The 22,049-nt window shown below is 48.5% G+C and overlaps 1 protein-coding gene across 1 annotated transcript; it reads right to left on the reverse strand.

Moving 5' to 3' along the window:
• Positions 1-337: 337 nt before the first annotated feature.
• On the reverse strand, positions 338-17,213 carry CARHSP1 (calcium regulated heat stable protein 1). The gene is made up of 4 exons (XM_054995435.1): positions 17,112-17,213; positions 6,684-6,860; positions 2,898-3,020; positions 338-1,483 (listed from the first exon to the last, which is right to left on the reverse strand). The coding sequence occupies exons 2-4, from the start codon at positions 6,839-6,841 to the stop codon at positions 1,321-1,323; spliced, it is 444 nt and encodes a 147-aa protein (XP_054851410.1). The 5' UTR covers positions 6,842-6,860; positions 17,112-17,213; the 3' UTR covers positions 338-1,320.
• Between the last annotated feature and the right edge of the window lie 4,836 nt (positions 17,214-22,049).

The following is a 22,049-nucleotide window of genomic DNA, read 5'->3' on the forward strand; positions in this document are numbered from 1 at the left end:
GCCACCCTCATTCCTTGCCCATCCACTGCAGATACTCAAAGCTGTCTGAAATCCTGGTCATAGACACTGCAAACATATCCATTCAAAAGTACAGGGCGCTTGACTCAAAAGAACACAAACACAGTGAACCGGTGAGGCTCGATTTGCAGTATCACATCATTGCAATTTACTAAGCAGGATGTGAAATGGCAAGCTCCGTTTTTATATGAAAATCCACATAAGACAGTTTAGGGGCACTTCCACATAATTCCAAGAGAGGAGACCGATTCCAAACTTCTAGCTCCCCCCCCCCCCCGCCCACCCCCACAAGTGTCCAACTTAGGCAGACAGGAATAAATACTCTTTAAAAAGTATCTATTGGACCAAAGAAGTCAACAAAAATCAGCACTGAATTGAAAGTAAACTGGGTTTCTCTACCAAGGTTCTCGGAAGCAGGAATTTAAGTGAAGCAAGCACACACACAGAAATGCTAGCTGTGGTGGTATATTCTGTCCGCTGAAAGTAAAGATGCAAAGCCCCATCCAACTGGGGAAGACAATCATGGTTGTGTTATATACAGACCTCAAATCTGCTTTTTAGAAAGCAATCCGAACGCTATTTCATCAGCTCACATCAACCAACCAACCATGTTAGGCATTAAGCTCTTTTACAAAATGTTTACATACGATAAGTCAAGGTAGGCAGTTTGAGCTTTTGCAAAAAGTTTCAGGCACAAAACAGAGCAGTGAAACGTTCGCACCACTCAGGAAATTCCTCGGCATCACAAGTGCTGCTAGGGCCCAGGAACACACAAACCACCAAGAATTTTTTTTTTGCAAAACCGTTTCTGGCAAACAAGCCTTTGGAGCAAGAATCCTGTCTTCCTTCTGCCAGATCGCTACTGGGACTAACAAGCCACTGGAAAATTCTACAAACTCTTATCGCAGCTTATGCTTGCAGGGGGCAAACTCAACAAATTATCCACGGAATGACACACCCAGTTAATAGCCACTCTCTGGCAGAGTCGTTAAACAGAAAACACTGATGGGTTGACTGCTTAAAGACATTTTCTTCTCTGCCCCATTATCTAGGTGAAAATAGAGGCCACCAGCATCTATTGGTAGACAAGACACATTTCTTCCACCCTTACAGCCATCTTAGTGTCACGTCTTTCTAATACCATTGTTCTAATGTAAAAATAAAAACAAAAAGATTTATCTGGACTCCATTGACCCCTGTTACAAAGTTCCACCTCACTCAATATACAGAAATCTCATGGGTCAGACTCAAGTCAATCTCTGTCGTTGACCAGCACCTTCATCAAGCTGATGGAGACACCCTCTAGGAGCTGATCACACGCCCCGACCAAGTCTCATGCTTCGTTCCAGGAGCCAGGTGAGTGATGACCACCTCGACAGCTTGCAGCTTCTCCTTCTTGGGTGGGATAGGGCACACCTTGTACGTGACCTCGTCACCCGACACTGGGACATATTCCCCTTCAATGCTGCGGGGGAGAAGGGAGAAACCCAAGATTTCTACAGTGAATGAAGGACAAATGTGGGCTGCACGACAGATTCTGAAACACTATATTAAGGCTGCAAACTGTTAGGATCATCAGCTACCAAGCACTATTGTTCGAGGCATACATGCATTTCAAAGTGGAAGGCTGGGTTTCCATTTTAATAATAATAATAATGATAATGATAATAATAATAACATTCAATTTATATACCGCCCTTCAGGACAACTTAATGCCCACTCAAAGCGGTTTACAAAGTATGCCATTATTATCCCCACAACAAAACACCCTGTGAGGTGGGTGGGGCTGAGAGAGCTCAAGAACTGTGACTCGCCCAAGGTCCCCCAGCTGGCTTCGAGTGGAGAAGTGGGGAATCAAACCCGGCTCTCCAGATTAGAGTCCCGCACTCTTAACCACTACACCAAACTGGGTCCCAGTTGAATCACAACACTGCCTTGGCAAATGCCAGGAGATTTGGGGGGGCAGCATCTGGGGAGGATGTGATGTTTCTTCCAGGTGACAATCTAGGCTGCCTCCCTTGGTATGTATGATAAGAAGTTTCTAGAGAGTCATTAAGAGGCAGCCACTTGTTCTCCCACCTCAACTCAGGGCAAAAAAATGGGCTGGGGGCTAGTTAATCCCCTGCCTCACGGTTAACGAATGGGTGGCCTAGACTCTGGAAGTGTTGCTGTCATCTCCCCCGCAAACTAGAAAAATGATTTATTTCAAAAAACAAAGCTGAGGTTCTCGGCAATCTGACAGCTGTGTCCTTCGCAGAGCCTGTGGACTCCACAGTTCCTCACCAGACGGAGCAGGCCCTGGGCCTGAAGCATACTCCAGTGCTAATCGTTTGTCCTCCTGGACTGTACCTACTTCAAGTTGCACTGGGGGGGGGGGGGCGACTTTGAACGCTTCCCCATTGAAACACACACAGGACGCCCTATAGATAAACAGGGTATCGGGCGGTCGGGTGGCGGGGGAAGTGAAGCCCACCAAAGAAAAGTGATCCCTGCCAATGAAGGAGTTTATCAATTTGTATATTTTGTAGGGATGCATGAATACGCGTTTTCCAAAGTGAGCCTCTCCATTCATTTCCATTGCTGGCATTTGGGGTGGGGGGGATTAGGGTATTTTAACACCTTTTTACACAATGTTGCATTTTTATGACACCAAAACAGGTGCCTGTTTCTATTCTATTCTATTGAATTTCATAAGCGTGCTTTGGAAACACAGCTGAGAGCACTATTTCGTCCCAAGAAGGCAGAATGTATGCCAGGGACTGGGATTTTTCAAATGGAAATAACATTGGCCACTAAAGTCCACACCTCCCCTGGTATTTTGCATTCAGCCCCATCTGTTCAGGATCTGAACTTGATTCTCTCCCATGAAGAAGACTCACTCAGAAATGTGCACAAAAATGTCTGGGCCGCTGTCCGCAGGGGTGATGAAGCCATGGCCCTTGGAGCGGCAGAAGCATTTGCACGTGCCCTTGAAGGAGGGCCCTTCAGAAGCTCTCGCCGTCCTAAAAGGAAGGAAAGAAAGTTCAGGATGTCCAAAAAGGGGATTTGGCACACAGCCGGATGCTGCGTGCCACCCAAGTTGTGATACACAGTCAAGAAAGGGAAAATCACACTGCAGAAAGAGACTGAGATGTTCTCTTCCATGCAGCTTCAAGAGATGTTCTGGTCTTGCTCATCTCAGACCAGTCCTGCCTTCCTCACCCTGATATACTGGTCTTCCAGAGAAGACAGTTTCAGGTGGGTAGCCACGTTGGTCTGCAGTAGATTTGGGTCCATTTGCATCTTAAAGACCAACAAGATTCCCAGGGTATGAGCTTTTGAGAGTGAAGGTTCCCTTGGTTAGATACGCCGTCTGCATTTCAAGGAGTATTTTCATAACGCCTCAGATCACAGAGAGCATCTTCACAAGGCAATGATGTGCGATCTTCTGCTGAACAACTTCTATCTCTCCTTCCCATCCAACACTACAGAAAAAAAGACTCTGTGGACCCCACCTGATGGTTGCAATACTACTCTAGATCTCTATACAGAATGTTTTCACAGCCAAGGCCAAACTGACCGTGTTCAAGAAACAATCTCTCACAATACAACCTCACCCAGCCTGAAAGAAGTGCAATAAAAAGAAACAGTCCCAACATCTTAATTAAAGAAGCTGACAAAGGGGGAGCAGTTGTCATCATGGAGAAACCAGACTACGTTCAGGAGGCCCAAAGAAAATCACTCTCTATAAACAACTCTCCTCAGACTCCACTCAGGAATACTGAAAAGAACTAAATAGGATTATAAAGACATTGCCCTCAGCCCTGCAAGAACAAATCTATATGGACAGACACACCACAGGAACTTCGGCCGGGCACTTTCTGTCTTCTACCCCAAATACTCGAGCCTGGCAACCCAGGCAGTCCTACTGTGTTGGGCACAGGCACCATCAGCGTGGAGGTGTCTGGATACATGGACTCCATTCTCAGGCCTCTGCTGTCGATATCCTCAGTTATGTGCACAACACCACAGAAAAATACAATCTATTGACAATCTTCCAGATAACACTATTTTAGCCACCATCAGGGCTTTTTTTCAGCTGAAACGCGGTGGAACGGAGTTCCGGAACCTCTTGAAAATGGTCACATGGCTGGTGGCCCCGCCCCCTGATCTCCAGACAGAGGGGAGTTGAGATTGCCCTATGCACCGCTGAGCAGCGCGGAGGGCAATCTCAACTCCCCTCTGTCTGGAGATCAGGGGGCGGGGCCACCAGCCATGTGACCATTTTCTCCAAGGGCAACCCACTGCATTCCCCCACCTCTTTTCCCAGAAAAAAAGCCCTGGCCACCATGGATGTTAAATCTCTATTCACCAATGTCACACACAAAGACAGATGGTCTCCGAGCCACTGGGCACACCATCTCGGACAACACCACAGCTAACCACGCTACCACGCTCTGCCAGTTTGTCCTCACCTACCACTACTTCAGATTTTGCGATGATATATTTCCTCAGATCAATGGCACACCCATGGGCACCACAATCTGCCAGCATTTTTATGGCTGACTTAAGAGCAGCGCTTCCTCAACTGCCACCCACGAACACCTCTCCTGTACCTGAGATTCACCCATGACATTTTTATCATGTAGATACAAGGGAAAGAAACACAGGAGAAATTTCATCAGGTTTTCAGCAACTTCCACCCCACCATCAACCTGACCATGAATCACTCCATACAAGAACTGCATTTTCTAGACACCATTGCACGGACCTGATGGAAGCATGAAAACCACCTTCTGCTCAAAAATTACAGATTGCCAAACAAATCTATACACCAGCTCTGAGATCGAGGCCTGCAAGGAACCAAGATGCCAGCTCGGCCTCCATATTCACTCCACAATCACTGGGCCTGACAGCACCGGCGATCGCGTCTCGGGCTCATTCGCTTGCTCATCTTCCAGCATTATAGATGCCATCAAGTGTCCGCAATGCCCTTCAACTCTCTGCATTGGCCAAACAAGTCAGACTTTTGTGAAAGGGTGAATGGACATAAATCTGGTATCAAAGATCACAACATTCAAAAACCAGTCGGAGAATGTTTCGATCTGCCAGGACATTCCATCGCTGACCTAAGACTAGCAGTTCTCAAGCCGAGAAACCTTTAAGGGAAATTACAACATGCAATTGCTGACACTGAGTTTATTTGAATTCAGAACAATGGACACCACCCTCCCCGCCCAAGCTGAACTGGGATATTGGATTTTTCTCACACTACAAATGCTGCACTTTGGACCCTTGCTCTATCAAGCTAATTATGACGTATCTCATAGCCAGCATCCTGACATTCTAATTTTCAATACCCCTCCCACCCTCTGCCTGGATTATAAAGACTCCTTCCTTTTTCCACTCCTTGTTTCTGATGAAGGCAGCTTTGACTTTTGAAAGTTCATACCCTGGAAATCTAGTTAGTCTTTAAGATGCTACCAGACCCAAATCTTGCTGTGGTCCAAAGAGCTTCGGATGCCATGAGGGAGCCAGCCCAGTGTGGAGTAAAGGGAGGCACACCTTACTGCAGGCCACGCTGCAGGCAATCACTGGTTCTCTTCCATGTCTTCTCATCTTCCTGCCCACCCACCCACCATCCTCTCTCCCACCCAACGAACTTTTGACTTTCTTGCCTGGATGCTGTTCACAGAATTCACAGAATCCCAGAGTTGGAAGGGGCCATACAGGCCTTCTAGTCCAACCCCCTGCCCAATGCAGGATGAGCCTAAAGCATCCCTGACAAAGATTCCTCCAGCCTCTTCTCGAAAACTGCCAGTGAAAGGGAGCTCACCACCTCCCTAGGCAGCTGATTCCACCTTTGAACTACTCTGACCGTGAAAAAGTTTTTCCTAATATCCAGATGGTACCTTTCTGCGTGTAACTTAAGCCCGTTGCTTCAAGTTCTATCCTGTGCTGCCAACTGGGACAGCTCCTTGCCCTCCTCCAAATGACAGCCTTTCAAATATTTAAAGAGAGCAACCTCGTCCCTTCCCCTCAATCTCCTCTTCTCCAAACTAAACATTCCCAAGGCCCTCAGCCTCTCCTTGTAGGGCTCAGTCTCCAGACCCCTGATCATCCTTGTCGCTCTCCTCTGTACCCTCTCGATAGCTGGTCTGGTGGTCAATCACTGATGATCCTCCTCTCACAGTGCTGTATCCCACAAACAGAGCTACCTGCCTTCCAGTAACATACACACACTCAAGATGATTCTCAGTTAAATCACTCAACAAGTTCAGCATCAGCTTGTGGGTCAAGATAATGGATGCCCAGTGTTGGAAGAAGGAGGGGAGGAGAGGAGACTGGGGTCACGGTGAGAAGTGCTGGCCCCACCCTAGAGAATTTGTCCTATGCCTGACTGTCGGAGGGTCAGCACAGGCAGCAGCTTCTCCTACAATGGCAAGACACCATAGATGGAAGAGGTCATGCAGCGGGCAGAGAGGTTTGTAGCCATGCACGTCAACATTCACTACGCCAAGGCCAAGGACCACAACCACTTTCCCTCGTGGCACACTATCAGGCTACAGCAGGTTGTAAAAGTGTGCTCCGAGGCAGATGATGTTGCAAGACATAAACGGAATTTTGAAGTGGGGGGGGGGGGGAGTGACACATGCCGCCGCCGCCACCAGCCCTTCTATACTCACGCGGAATATGTCCTAGTCCTCCGGGTTGGAAGCGGACTGGGGATGAGATAGCCTCGCATTGGAGAAGGAGAACGGTCCCTCACCCGTCGGCCTTCGGGGAGTCTAAGAGCACTTGGTGATGGAGATCGCTCCAAAGGGGAAGCTGGCTCGGAAGACATTCCCGGTCCCAAGGAAAACCTAAGGAGAGACGGCCAATGTGTTTTAACAAATTTGGAATCTTTACACTGGAAGGGGTTCTACAGAGGCCACGTTGTCCAGCCCCTCCTCAAGGCTATCCGGGGCTAGAACATCCTCAGCAGTTCTTCAACCTCTGCCTGACAGTCCCCAGTCCAGAAGTCCCCCCGCCTTCCTCAGAAATTAGTTCATGGTCAAACTGCTCTTGCTGATTGGTAGTTTCTCCCAATGTTCAATTAAACTCCCCCCCTCCTAGAACATGAGCCTTGGACATCTAGCCCTGCCCCTGGAGACACTGACAAGCAAGCCTTGGCCCTCTTCCATGGGGCAGCCCTTCCGGGGTTTGAACCAGGTGGGTTTGCCACCTCTTCTCCAGGCTAAACAATGCCCACTTCCCTCTGCCACACTTCAAGCATCACAATAAAACAATTGACAAGGGAAAGTGTGAACTAGTGATAAAATTATGCTTCTCTGGGAAACTAGGTCCATTTTTCTATGCTCATTAACGTAGAATGAAATCCATTGTCACCGTTAGATCTTCCAAATCCACAAAAATTCAAACTCAGTGCTCAAGGAATTTAATTACTTTCATTAGAGACCCTTTGTTGCCAGTCAGCACAGCCTATCAAAATGTGCCCCCCTAGTTAAAACGAGCTCCTACAATTTGTCAAGATCAGCTTTGTTTGATTTGTAGATTGAATTGGTTGATTCCTGCTAGTTTTTGACACCCATTGCCAGCAGTTCAGCACCTCTCACATGTAAGAACCAGAAACTGTCAACCAGTGACAGACCGATTAGCAATTCTGTGCTGATTTGTCATGGAATATGCAACCCCCCACCCCCGCCCCAGAACACAATCTGATTTTAGGAGATTTGAGGTTAAGACATTAAAAAAACCCTCCCATCAAACTCCCACACGGAGCAGTTGATGAATTATGCAGGGGCTTTCTGTAGGACATTTTGGCAAGTAATGAAGTGTCACCTGTCAAGTGCAGCAATTTCCCTCCTCCTTGCATTAGTAAAAGCAAACTTTTTACAATAAAGACAGTTGAATCACCCCGTCCCTTCTCCCCCCCCCCAATTTAGTGAATCATGATGTTAAGGGCTGAAAAATCAACAGAGAGAGAACCAACACCCCTTAAGGAAGAATGTGCATTTCTCTCACCATGTCCCCTCCCAGAAGACGAAGATGCGTTTCTCTTTGACATTAGGAATTCTCCCACTTCGTGTTAAGAAAAAGGTCACTGTTCGTTTTTTTAAAAAGTCGCTAGTAGTTTAAAAAAATCATAGTAGTATGATATTCAAACAGATTCCTGAATGAGGCCACCCCTTCCATTGAAACAGCCCTTCAGTTCCAAAGGCCTGGACTGAGTTCAGGTGTGTGTGAACCTTCTTGAAATATAGCTGCCAAACAAAACACCATAAATTAAGACAAAAAATTATGCAGATTGTTTAATTTGCATTGGCGCATACAGGCTACTGATGCAGATTTTCCCACTGAAGAAAAGCTCTTTGCCTTTCAAAAGACGAGTGCATGATGACAGAGCACAACGCTGTGGAGATGCCCACACTGAAAAGTATGCAGACCTCTTCCCCTGCATGCATCGTAAGAGAAATCTGTCCGTGAACACTCAAACTTCTGGAGGGTTTCAAAGTCCAAACCAGCATTTCTCAAAGCTACAGATACCCACTGTGAGAAAAGACCTGTCTCTCAACAGGTGGTTGGCATCCTCCTCTTATGGCTCATGCAAACCAAAAGCAGCCCCAGTGCACAAAACAAGCCACAGCTCATTGTGTTTGTTTACAGCCATCTGATCAGTGTGTCTGAGCCTGAAGAGACACATGCCAGGGGACAAACATTGACTTTTCTACCTCCTTAACTGCTACAGCCCACGGAGCTGTTTGCACACCAAGGTCGCTTTGGCAAACACCGTGAACACTGCACTGACTCACACAATTGGCCCCGGCTTCTCCAATTCCCTTGCCCTCTGCCCTGCTAACGTGAAACTCAACACAGCCAACACTTAGGTGGAAAGGAAAGCCTTTGTTCCCTTCAGCCCAGTCCCCGAGGCCAGAAATAAAAGCATGGATTTCTCTCTGCCCCCACAGGAAAAGAAGGGCGCAGGGGGCCGGCTACACTGCACAGAAACCTCTTGCCACACTGAAGGAACAGTCACGTGGGGGGTTAAAAGACGACCAAAAATGGCAAAGCTAGTTGAAGCCCTTTATACTTGCAAATTCAGTTTCTGCTGCCAAAGAATGCTTCAACTGAAAAATGACTTCCCTCCTCAAGAAAAGCTTCGCCTGCCAAGAAAAACTCCAGTTGATTATTTTTTGCATGGCAAGCTGCTTTTAAACCCACAAGTAATGGACCCACCCATCCAGGAAAAGTTGGCCCACTTACTTCTTTCAGGTAAAAGATCTACACACACACACACATACACAATTTGGTGGGAATGAAATGGTAGAGCCCTAACGTGGCAGAATGGTACAGCTTCTGACTGCAGAAGGGATGTCCCATTTTTGAATTCTTCCCCATGTTAAAAAACACACATCAGCTAGTAGAAAACTAGCTCCTCAAGGAGGGGAGGAATTTTCATTCAGCCTGCTCCCTGGTGTGCTATTTTTCTTCTTGCAGGGCCATCTTTTGAAAATCTGGGGCAGCATTCAGAACCATAGGCCTCCCTTTGCATTCTGAAGTGAGACACTTTCTACCATACCAGGATGAGGGTCGCCAACCTGAAAAGCTCCTGGAATAACAACTAATCTCCGGAGAACAAAGATCAGTTTCCCTGGAAAAAAACCATTCCTTCGGAAGGTGAACTTTATGGCACTGTACCCCAGTGAGCTCACATCCCTCCTTCGATCCCTCTTCCCACTCCTCGTACCTGGCAAAGGGAGCTCCGACTCTTGAAAACTCAACCCCTGGAAAACTGGTTGGTCTTTAAAGCGCTACTGGAGGTGAAGCGTGCTCTTTTACTACCGACCAACATGGCTACTCGCCTGAAACTATCTCTATGAGGGAAAAAACCTTATGTAACTAAACTAGGTTTGCCAGCTCCAAGTTAGGAAATTCCTGGAGATCTGGGGGGTGAAACCTGGAGAAATCTGGAGAAAGAGGGGTTTGGGGAGGGAAAGGACCTTGGCATGGCATAATTCCATAGAGTTCACCCCCAAAGTAGCCATCTTCTCCAGGTAAACTGATCTCTGTGGCCTGGAGACCAGTTGTAATTCCGGGAGATCTCCAGCCACTACCTGGAGGCTGGCAACCCTAAACTAAACAAAGGCCCGGCTTATACAAACTACAGAATGGTACAGTCCTGATTAAGGATGCCAACTCTGGCTTGAGAAATTTCTGGAGAATTTTGGGGCAGCCTGTGCCCCCGTCTCACCTGCCCAGAAGGAGCAGCCTTTGGAGCAGGCCCTGTGCCCTCAAGTCCAGTTTGTGGGGGACATTATTCCTGGCCCCTCTGACTGTGAGGGATCCGAGCTGCCCACCAGTGGCAGCAGCAGGCAATCTCCTGGCGGTTTACCTGCCTGCCCGCCAACCGCTGGAGAGGTTTCTGGCCGCCTAGAGACTGCCTGCCACCAGCTGGTACCCACAGAACATGAGCAGCGCATGCGCTCCTGGCAGAGGAGACGATGTCACTTCCGGAAAGGACGTTGTTGCGCCAGGCCGCAGGAGTGCTCCCGTGTCCAGCGTGGCAATGTCACTTCCAGAAGGGACAACATTGTGTTGGTGCCAGCAGTGTGTGTCAGGTCTGCTGCCCACAGTCCTTCCATGTTGTTTTTGCTTGCTGTACTTTTCCAGTAATATTTCCTGTGTGTGTGTTAGCAGGAGCAGCCTGGTTCCCGAGACAGCCTTATCTGAGATGGCTCACCACAGCGGCCTTGGGACAGCTCCATTCACTTCCCCACCTTCTGGACCAGCTGGGTAGACACCGAGGGTGGGGGATGGTTTAGAGGGTTTGATATACTGTAGCAAGCCCATACTATGCCATTCTCAATAAGAGATCTATGTACAACCAGAAGCTTGCTTTGGCCTTTGGATAACCTATGGACACTTGTACTTTCTGAATATATAATCTCTCAATAAAGAACCTTTGACTCAAGAGACCTTGGATTTCTTGCTGCAAGGGGTGGGAGACGAAATCAGAGTATCCTGCTTTCCACAGACTGACAGTGTCTGTGCAAGGAGAGGATTCTAGCAGGTACTGGGTCTGCCCTCCCTGCCTGGAGGGTGTAAGGACTTGGGAACCCTATTGACAGTCATGCCAGTTTCGATCCCACAACAGTCTTCTGTGGGCTCTTGAAATAGAGACAAGGAAATACCATTTTCTTTTTAAAAATCTATTCTTGTTTGATGTCAGTTAAATATCATATGCAGAGTCCCAGGAACAAACCGAACAAGGAGTCAGATTGCCCAGGTTTGCAAAGAAATGGGCTTTAAATGCTGTGCCTGTAACTTCTACGGCCTTCAAGCTGTGACATGTTCAGCAAATAATTATGTTTAGGGTATACTGGACAGTGAGCTCCAGGGTCTAATTGCTGGCATTGTAGGGCACAGGACAAGTCTCTCAGGCATGTGCTTCGTGCATGTCTAGTTATTTGATCTTTCAGGGAGGAAATTATTACATTAATTTTGTATTAGACTATCCATTGATTTTTGAGGATGTTTAAGTACTTTAAAACTACCTATCTGTAAACTGGAACGTAACCAATGTTCAATGAAAACAGACCCTATATGTCATTACTGTGACTAAAATACTTATATTACAACACCGGAGAGACAAATGCCCATCTCCCATAATTCAATGGGCGGAGTACCTTGCAACTTTACCTGTATTTGAATGTATGGCATATAGACGAAAACTGCAATTTGGAAACCTTTTGTGGATGCTTATGTGTAGATTTCTCACTATTGATGCTGCATGTTTATTTCTACTGTGTATGAGGTTTGTTTTATTTTATTTTTAAATAAAATTAGGCCATAGACTCAAGAAGGGTGTTTAAGGCCTTCCAGACCCCAGCTCAGTGCAGGAAATCCAAAACTATGGCATTACCAAGCAAGGTTACCTGGGCATCGTTGTGGCTGAGAAAGGATTTGAACCTGAGTCCCTCCACTCCTAGTCCAATAGGTAAAGCCTTCCACCATGTTGCAGAAATGTTCATTCCATGAAAGACACTCCATTTTTTTTTTTTTACACAGCATGGGATTGTTCCAGAAAGGGGAGAGTCAAGCACAAAAGAATTGTCTCCCTCGGGACCTCCTGAAAGCAGCCAGATCCTCATTTTCTCACTCTGGGAGGTAAACCAGAGGCAAATGTCTCTACAGAAACTCATCCCTTATTCATCAGATAATCCCAAGGGAATCATTTAACTGCAGCTTTCTTACCACAAGTGGTTTTTTGAACTCTGCTTCAGGGAGCTCTGAAGGTCATCAAACAGGGCAAAAAAGCATGGGGTTTTTTAGATCCTGTCCCTCCCCCATTTCATGAAATGTTGCTCATCCTTCACCAGTGGTGGCCAGTCATATAGATCAAGAAGACCACATTGTGTGTGTATATGTGCTGTCAAGTCACAACTGACTTACGGCAACCCCAGCAGGGAGCTTTCAAGGCAAGTAAGAAGCAGAGGTGGTTTGCCATTGCCTTCCTCTGCAGAGTTTTTCTCAATATCTTTATCAATGATCTGAATGAAGGGGTAAACGGGCTACTCATTAAATTTGCTGATGATACCAAATTGGGAGGAGTGGCAAACACCCAGGAGTTAAAATTCAACAAGACCTGAATACTCTGGGGAAGTGGGTGGTTGTGAACAGGATGCAATTCAACATAGGTAAGTGCACAGTATTACATCTGGGCCACAAAAAAGTGAAGCACAAATACAGGATGGGGGATACACTTCTGGGTAGCAGTGTATGCGGAAGAGATCTTGGAGTAAGAGTGGACTGTAAACTAAATATGAGCAGTCAGTGTGATGCGGTGGCAAAAAAGGTTGGCAAACTCAGTCTTGGGCTGTATCAAAAGGGCCATTGCATCGAAATCACAGGGGGGTCATAGTCCCTCTCTATACTGCCTTGGTCAGGCCGCACCTGAAGTACTGTGTGCAGTTCTGGAGGCCTCACTTCGAAAAGGATGTGGACAAAATCGAGAGGGTGCAGAGGAGAGCGATGAGGATGATCAGGGGTCTGGAGACTGAGCCCTACGAGGAAAGGCTGAGGGCCTTGGGAATGTTTAGTTTGGAGAAGAGGAGATTGAGGGGGGACAGGATTGCTCTCTTTAAATATTTGAAAGGCTGTCATTTGGAGGAGGGCAGGGAGCTGTTCCAGTTGGCAGCAGAGGACAGGACCTGAAGCAACGGGCTTAAGTTACACGCAGAAAGGTACCGGCTGGATATTGTCAGGGATGCTTTAGGCTCATCCTGCATTGGGCAGAGGGTTGGACTAGAAGGTCTGTATGGCCCCTTCCAACTCTGGGATTCTGAGATCCAAGCACCGACTATGCTTAATTTCTGAGACCGGACAAGACTCGGCTATACCGTGCTGCCTTCCCTCCCCAAGAATACATTATGAGACAGAAAACACAGAGACGCCAATTTTAGTGGCAAGCACAAGAATGCCATTTTCAGTGGCAGCCGCAATTCAAACTGTAGCTTAGGGATGAGAAAAGGAATGCCTCCTTGCACCCCACTGTCCAAATACCCTGACAACTCCCTTTTTGGGGCAAGCAGGATTGCTAACAAGCCTCAAGGGCTGCTCCATAGATTTATAGGAGGCGACAGCAAAACCCACAAATCTTGTAGTGCAACTACACAACCCAACATTATAAGTGAAGCAATCTCCACACGAAGCACCTGCTCAGGCACGCAGAATTAGCAGGCCAGCAGAGCCTCTGCAGCTGCAAGAAAGCCACAAAACGCTCCCCAGATATTTTCAGTTCATTGAAATCGGATTAATTGAAATCTGCAAAGCCCGACATCAATCCTTGACCCTACCCCTCCTCACAGCAATTCTGCAAGTCACTCTTCCATCCCACAGGCAAGGAACAAGAGTCGAGGAGGAGAACTTGCCAGGGACACGAGATGAAGTCTGTGGCAGAGCAGAGGACTAAAACTTGGTCCAAATTCCGATTTTGATTGACCATCCCACAACAGGACCCTCTGGCAGCACAAGGTTTTAGCCGTGGAAGCTGAAGAAAATGCCCTTAGTCCTTAGGGTTGGATGGGCTCCACGATACCTGCCTACGTGCAGGGGGTGATTTTTTTTGCCCCCACTGGGGGACAGACAGTATTCAGATGTGCAATCTCCTCCTACCAGCTGTCTGAAATGGTACAACCCATATCCAATGGTTGACTGTGTGAACTGCCCATACCTCTCTCATTAACAAGTAACATGATCGAAGGACAGGAGCGTGAGCCTCACTGCAGACCTAAATTAAGGCAGGCAACTTTTCGTCCTGCAGGGCTCTCCTTTAGCCCTCTGAGGAAACTTCAGGGTCTAAAGCCATGAACTTGTACACGCAAAGGGTGCAAAGGGGCAGTCGGCCCTCCTCGGAACAGGAAAATTATTGGTGACAAAGAAGCTGCCTCCACCAAACACTCTTTCCTACCCACGGGAGCCTTTTCCGCTATTTAAAAAAACGAAAGAACCCCCAAACCATCTCCTGTCCCCCCCCCCAGGTATTCGTGCTCCAAATCCGTCATGTCTCTCTGTTGTAATGGTTAAAGCATCGGAATAAGCCCCTCCAATTCCTACTCAGCTGTGAAAATCAGTGGGTACTGCTTGGCCAGTTGCCCTCTCTCAGCAAAAACTACCTCACAGGGTTGCTGTGAGGAAAAAATCGGGGGGGAGCACACATGTTGACCTGAGCTGCTTGGAGGGAGACTGGGGATTAAAATGCCATTAGGGCTCTGTTTTGTTGCATGCCCCTTCTCCCGTTTCTGGAAATGCATGCCCCCTCTTTGTCCAAGAGCACCTGTTCCCCATGCAGGAGTTTGTCTACTGGTGGCCTGCAAGATCAAGGCGCCTGAACGGGCCTTCTAGGCAGCTGCTGTCTGGAGGAATCAATGCATGTGTGAACGAGGCCAAAACGGAGGAGCTGCAATCATCCGTGTTTTTCCTGTCTCCGGAATTAACCTTGTGCAGGAAGAAAACCTCAGTCTTACCCAACATTTAGACAGATTTTCCCTTCTGATATTTAATTTAATTTATTCAATTTATAGTCCGCCCTCCCCACACCAGCGGGCTCAGGGCAGATCACAACCAGGCTTAAAAACACATTGCACAATTAACCATTATTACCATTAAAAAACATAAAATACTGCATACCATCATTTAAAAAATACTACATCTATATAAATATAAAAAACAGGAAACATAACAGCACGTAATTTAGACGCTCACCTTCCACCATCTATAAAGCATTTTTACCAGGAAAATATGTGAGAGATGGAAGGTGATATTGGACGGGAGGGCCGATAGTTTAACCCCCCAACTAGGGAGGGGGGGGCACAGCCCAGCATCAACCACAACACGCCTGGCAGAACAGCTCCGTCTTGCAGGCCTGGGGAAATGCTAACAAATCTTGCCGGGCCCTGGTCTCATAAGACAGAGCGATCCACCAGGCTGGGGCCAGGACCGAAAAAGCCCTGGCCCTGGTCGACAACGCCAGGCTGGCCTCCCTAGGGGCAGGGATCTGATTGCTGAGACAAGACCCTAAACCCCTCCAGGTCTGCCCCATGATCATGGAGATACTGAATTTTGAAATCTCCACCCCCAAACTGGCCTCAGCCAACAACTCATTTTCTTGGCCTCAGCAGTCTCCGCTGCAATATGGGAACAAAATACCAGCCTACTTTACATGAGTGTTTTGTAAGTCTTATTGCAAGTTTTTACAAAATAAATTTGTGTCTCCTGCTCTCTCCCCTGTGACTCTCCAGACAGCAGTCAACAAAGTAGTACAACTATAATTATCACATAAACCTAAAAAACAGGGACCAGCAGAAAACCAGGATAATTAAAACACTTCAGAAAAGCAGCAAATAAAAGCCAGAGGACAGAGGAAGGCTAGGGTTGCCAACTCCAGCAAGGGAAATTCCTGGACATTTGGGGGTGGAGCCTAGTGAGGGACTTCAGCAGACTATGAGGCCACGGAGACCAACACTCAAAGCAGCCGTTTTCTCCAGGGGAACTGAGCTCCGTCCTCTGGAAATCGGTTGTCATTCTGGGCAATCTGCAGTTCCCACACGCGGAGCTAAGCACACGGCTGGGATTGTTAAGATTAGAAATTAGCTGTATGCACCTGAAGAAGAGAGCTGTGCTTCTTGAAAGCTGATGCTACAATAAAGTTGGTTAGTCTTAAAGGCGCTACGGGACTCTCTACTATTCTGCAATTACAGACTAACATGGCTAACTCCTCCGGATCTACATGAATCCTGTTTCCCAAAGCAGACCGAGGATGAGGGAGGGCGTGAGGGGCTAAACTGCCGACCTGGAAGGGCGGGGCTCAAACCTCCTGTCAGTCAGCAGATCCCCTTGGGCCGATCGCTCTGCGCTTGACCTACCTCGCAGGGCTGTTGTGAGGATAAAACTGGAACAGCCACGAGGTACTGGGGGAAGCGCGTCTGCCTGTCGCCAACGACCAAGGAGGGCGGGGCGGGGCTCCCAGCCTGTGACCCTCCGGGGAGCCGCCCTCGGAGGCAACGGCGCGCCCGCCCGCCCTTCCTGTGCCTCGCGTAGGCAGCCGGCCAAATCGCTCCCCAGCCCCGGCCGGATGTCCGCGGGGGCGCCCTCGGGGCCGGGAGGCGCTCCTCCCTCGCCTGCGCGGCTCAGGGCCGGGGCCGGGGCAAGGCGAGGGGCCAAGCCCAGCCCGCCGCGTTTGCGCCTTTCCAAAGGGCAACCGGCGAAGCGGCGCCGTCCCGTCCACGCCCAGCGCCGCCGCCGCCGCCGCCCTGCCAGCCAGCCCCGGCCAACGCTGCGGGGCGCCGTCCCAGCCAACCCGCGTCCGGGCGGCTCCCCTCCGACTCCCCCGCCGGGACCTCCGTCCCCCCGGCGACCGCCGCCCTCGTCCCCCGTGCCCCCCCGGGCGCGCCCCCTCCCCTCCCGTCGGTCTGCAAACTTCGCCCGCAGGATCCGGCTGCGCCCCGCCCGAGCCCTTCCTCGCGAGTCCCCGCCGGGCAGCAAAGTGGGGCGCCCCTCGGAGCCACGCGCGGAGGAGCGCCCCGGACGGCCGCCCCGGAGCCGGAGCCACTCACCGCCTGCGCGCCCGCCGCCAAGCTCTCCTCCCGGCCGCGGCAACGGCAAAAGGGCGCCGCGCAGCCCGGCCCCCGCCCCGCCCGCGGGCCCGCCCGCCCGGAGAGCCCCGCCTCCAGCGGAGAGCGCAGGCGAGCGGGAGGGCCCGGCCGGGGGAAGAGGCCGGCGCGGGAGGGCGGCGCGTCGCCGTCCAGCCTTGCGAAACGCGCGCCCGTCGGGATCAAAGGCTAAGCGAGCCAAGAGGCGCCGGGAAATTCATTTCACCCCGTTGCTTCTGGCCCGACCTTCTGGGGCAGCGGCAAACAACTCTGCGCCGTCCTCTGAATCGTCCTCGTTTATTTATGGTGTGCTTTTCTCACTGAGATCCGAGGCAGATTACATACTGCAAATGAATACAATGTAATCGATAGCTAGAACATTCACAGAGCACAAACACAACATGATCAACAGTTGGGGCATTCAGTGAAAACAGATACAGTAAGGAATGGTAGCCGCAAATTTGAAAACTAGCAGAAAGCCAAACACATAGATGGGACCTTCCTGAATTAAAAGCATAAGTAATTACCATGACATCTTGGGTGACATCCAGCTGCTCCATAGGAGCATGTCTACATCAGCAGACAGTACCCAGTAGCCTTGCCTATAGTCCCCATCCCTTACCAAGTTTTCTATCCGAGCTATTTCTTATGACACAGCCCTATCATCTGACAAGAAAGCCCTCGTGGATCATTCAGTCTCGCAGAGTTTGCAGACAGCTTTCCTGGCCTCCTCGGACAGGCCATTCCACAAGGCGGGGGCTGCCACAGGGACAGTCACGCACGGATAACGGTTGGTTTAGCCCGACTGCAGGGTGGTGCCTGCGCAAGCCCTGTTCAGGTGAGCGAAGCTGCCTTGGCAAAACATAGAGGGCGAGGCGATTTCCCAGAGATGAGGGGCCGAGGCCATGAAGGGCTTTGGATGTAATAATCACGACCTTTATTTTTATTTATATTTCAATTTATATACCGCCCATCCCCAGGGGCTCTGGGCGGTGAACAGTTAATTGAATTGAGTTGAGCCCAGCAGCTGATGGGAAGCCAGTGGGGTGACTGCAGAATGGGAGTGACGGGCCTGCTCCGTCTAGCTCCTGAGAGTACACGAGCCGCAGCATTCTGCACCAGGACATTTTGCCGCTGTTGGCAATTTCACAAGGGATGCCAAAGAAGGCTCTTGTGATAACTCAGACATCGCACACCAGCAGGATCCTTTGCAGCATTGCCCAGGATGAAGCTCTGCACCCCTTGGACCACAACTGCTGCATAATGCTCACAGGCGCCTGCTCAGATTACTTCCTACAACTTGGCTGGCCTCCCTGGCCTGGCCTGGCCTGGCCTGCCCCACCAAGTCACCTCATGAGACTTATCTGAGCTCCTTGGAGGAAGGGCCGATTTCAGGGATTTGCACACACACGCTCACCACACCACCCAAGCCATTCCTCTGAGCTTATTTTCTGGTCCCTGGTAAGTCCCAGCTCTGAGAAGGCCTTGCAAGGATTTTGTGGGAGTTGCCTGGCTTGGCATTACTCAGGATTCAAATCCCTCCCCAGGATTTCTAGAAGTGCGATTGCCGGAGCACAGCAGCTGGTGCTTCTTCAAAAGATAATGAGCCATTAGACAATGAGTGGCTCTTTAGGAGAATGACCAGTTTGGCATACGATCACTGTGTCTTTGGAGAATACCCCCAGCCTAAAGAATGACTGTCCCCAAGGCCTTGGGTATACAGCAGGACAGACCACACCACAGAACTTTCAACAATGCTATTTTGGTTGCGATCAACCCAAATAAATGGAATGTGGTATGCAGGCTTTCAGGTTCTACAGAACTCTTCATCAGGCTAGATGCCAACAAAATTTAAAAGGGCTGAGGAAGGGGAGAAAAGCAGGGTCAAGCTGCTGACCTTCAGGCCTCTTTCCTGCATTTTGTGTAGCATTTGAAGAGATCTGAACAGATAAAGTGGGGCCGGGTGAAACTTTCCAGGAAGAAGTAGGGCAAATGGCAGCCTCCTGCTGGAAAAATAAAACACCAGGAGTTGTAACGTCAAACAGAACACAGGGATCCCCTTAAAAGGCAGAAGACTGGGGAGGGGGGCATGGTAGTGAGTCTATTAACAGACCTAGAGATTAATTTTAGATGATGCCTTAAGTACAAAGTAAATGAAAACCAAATTAAGTAACATTGTCCAGTGGAGGGGGTGACATAAATGGAAGAATCCCTATTTTTTTGGCTGGATTCATATTCATTTATTTAGAAAACATGTATGCCTCCTCTCTAGATTTGTTTGAGGTGGTTCACACCTAAAACAATAAACTGAAGACCCAGACAATAAAAGCAAATCAATAAAAACAAATCATAGGGTTGGGAGGGACCTCTAGGGTCATCTAGTCCAACCCTCTGCACAATGCAGGAAATTCACAACTACCCCCTCCCCCAACTGCCCCAGTGAGCCCTGCTCCATGCCCAGAAAATGGCAAAACACCTCCAGGATCCCTAGCCAAACTGGCCTGTGGAAAATTGCTACCTGATCCCAAGGTGATGATTGTCCTTGCCCTGAGCATGTAAGAAGGGCCACAAGAACTAAGCACTGATGTAATCCATTCTGCCCTCCCCCTCATGACCCGCCCAGACTCACAGAATCAGCACTGCTGTCAAATGGCCATCTAGCCTCTGCTTAAAAACCTCCAAAGAAGGAGAGCCCGCCACCTCCCGAGGAAGCCTGTTCCACTGGGGGACCACTCTAACTGTCAGGAAGTTCTTCCTGATGTTTAGCTGAAAACTCTTTTGATTTAATTTCAAGCCATTGGTTCTGGTCTGAGCTTCTGGGGCAGTGGAAAACAACTACACGCCATCCTCTATATCGCAGCCCTTCAAGTACTTGAAGATGGTTATCATATCACCTCTCAGTCGTCTCCTCTCCAGGCTAAACATACCGAGCTCCTTCAACCTTTCCTCATAGGACTTGGTCTCCAGACCCCTCACCATCTTTGTTGTCCTCCTCTGGACACGTTCCAGCTTGTCTATATCCTTCTGAAACTGTGGTACCCAAAACTGAACACAATACTCTAGGTGAGGTCTAACCAGAGCAGAGCGGAGCGATACCATCACTTCTCGTGATCTGGACACTATGCTTCTGTTGATACAGCCCAAAAACACATTTGCCTTTTTAGCTAACATGTCACACTGCTGACTCATGTTCAGTGTATGTTCTACTAAGACCCCTAGATCCTTTTTGCACATGTTACTGCCAAGATAAGTCTCCCCGATCCTATAATTAGGCATTTAACTTTTCCTTCTTAAATGCAGAACTTTGCATTTATCTCTGTTGAAATTCATTTTATTTGTTTTAGTCAGGGCTTTTTTTGAGGGGGAATGCTCTGGAACGGCATTCCGGCAGCTCTAGAATCTGACCATGCGATTCCTTCCTCCTTTGGCCCCGCAGGCTCTGCAGAGGAGGCTAAGCAGCTTTGAGTTTATTCTGCTTTCTAGAGTGAGTGAGTGAAAGAGAGAGAGAGAGTGCAAGCAGATGCTGCTTGGGCCTGGCACAGGCTCTGCAGAGGAGGCTAAGCAGCTTTGAGTTCATTCTGCTTTCTTTTCATTCCTCTGTAAGTGACAGAGAGAGAGAGAACTGGGGCCCAGTGCTGGCTCTGCAGAGGAGGTTAAGCTGCTTTGAGTTCATTCTGCTTTCTTTTCATTCCTCTGTGAGTGAGATAGAGAGAGATAGAGAGAGCTGGGGCCTGGTGCAGGCTCTGCAGAGAAGGTTAAACTGCTTTGAGTTCATTCTGCTTTCTTTTCATTCCTCTTTGAGAGAGAGAGAGAGAGAGAGAGCAAGCAGAGCTGCTGGGGCCAGCTCTCCAGAGGAGGCTAAGCTGATTTGAGTTCATTCTGCTTTCATTTCGTTCAGTGGTTTCTGTGTATGTGTTCATTCTGTGTTATTCTGTGAGAGAGAACTGGGGCCCAGTGCTGGCTCTGCAGAGGAGGTTAAGCTGCTTTGAGTTCATTCTGTGTTATTTTCATTCGGGGGTGGGTGGGGCTGTGCGTGTGTGTGTGTGTTGTTTTCATTCTTTTGTTGACTGAAGTTGACATTGTTATGGTTCCCAAGGTTTTTGAATGCAGATTGGTTCTGTGTTAGTTAAATATATCAGTTATGGTTATTTGTATTAGTTAAAATATCAGTTATGGTTATTCCATAGGAATGGATAGCTGTGTCCAAGTCACAGAAGGCTTTCATCAGCATATAGGTGTTCTTATGTCTTAATAGCTGTAACTAAAATGGTTCTCCCCACCCTCAGCTGATTAACACACTGAAATTGCAGTGGACATATGGGTGTTAAGGAAGTTTTTATTAATATTGTTTGTGTGGAACATTGGAATATTTATGAGCATTTCACAATGTCACAACAGCTTAGCCATTGGTAAGGTAGAGTTGGGAAGCAACAAAAAATGCCATTTTAAACGAAGTATAAATCTAATGCAGCGAAAGATTTCACTTTTTGTAGAGGATACAGAAAGGAAACAAACCCTTTCTCATAATAGTGTAATTTTCCAAGCTTACTAAGATTTATCTCATCGTAATGCATTGTTTGTTAAAATTTGCTTTCCTGAAGTCCAACCTATATGTCTGACTACGTACAGCTTTTCTCTTCCCCACGACTATAAATTCCAAAGTTACATGGTCACCACCACTACCCAGGGTGCCCGCTACTTTCACCTTGTCCACCAGTTCTTCCTTGTTGGTGAAAATCAGGTCCAAGATAGCAGAACCCCTTGTTCCCCTCTCTACTTTCTGGGAAATGAAGTTGTCAGCAAGACAAGTCAGGAATTTATTTGACCTTTCTTCTTTAGCAGAGTTAGACTTCCAAGAGATATCCCGGTAGTTGAAATCTCCCATGACCACTGTATCCCATT

Source organism: Eublepharis macularius, chromosome 12, assembly GCF_028583425.1.
Source record: "Eublepharis macularius isolate TG4126 chromosome 12, MPM_Emac_v1.0, whole genome shotgun sequence".
NCBI lineage: Eukaryota > Metazoa > Chordata > Lepidosauria > Squamata > Eublepharidae > Eublepharis > Eublepharis macularius.

Excerpts from the sequence above, each read along its gene's own strand:
- CARHSP1 (XM_054995435.1), bottom strand. The coding sequence starts at position 6,841 with ATGTCTTCCGAGCCAGCTTCCCCTTTGGAGCGATCTCCATCACCAAGT. Across the intron at positions 3,021-6,683 it reads AGGACTAGGACATATTCCGC|GACGGCGAGAGCTTCTGAAG; the intron begins GTGAGTATAGAA and ends CCTTCCTTTTAG. Across the intron at positions 1,484-2,897 it reads ATTTTTGTGCACATTTCTGA|CATTGAAGGGGAATATGTCC; the intron begins GTGAGTCTTCTT and ends TCTCCCCCGCAG.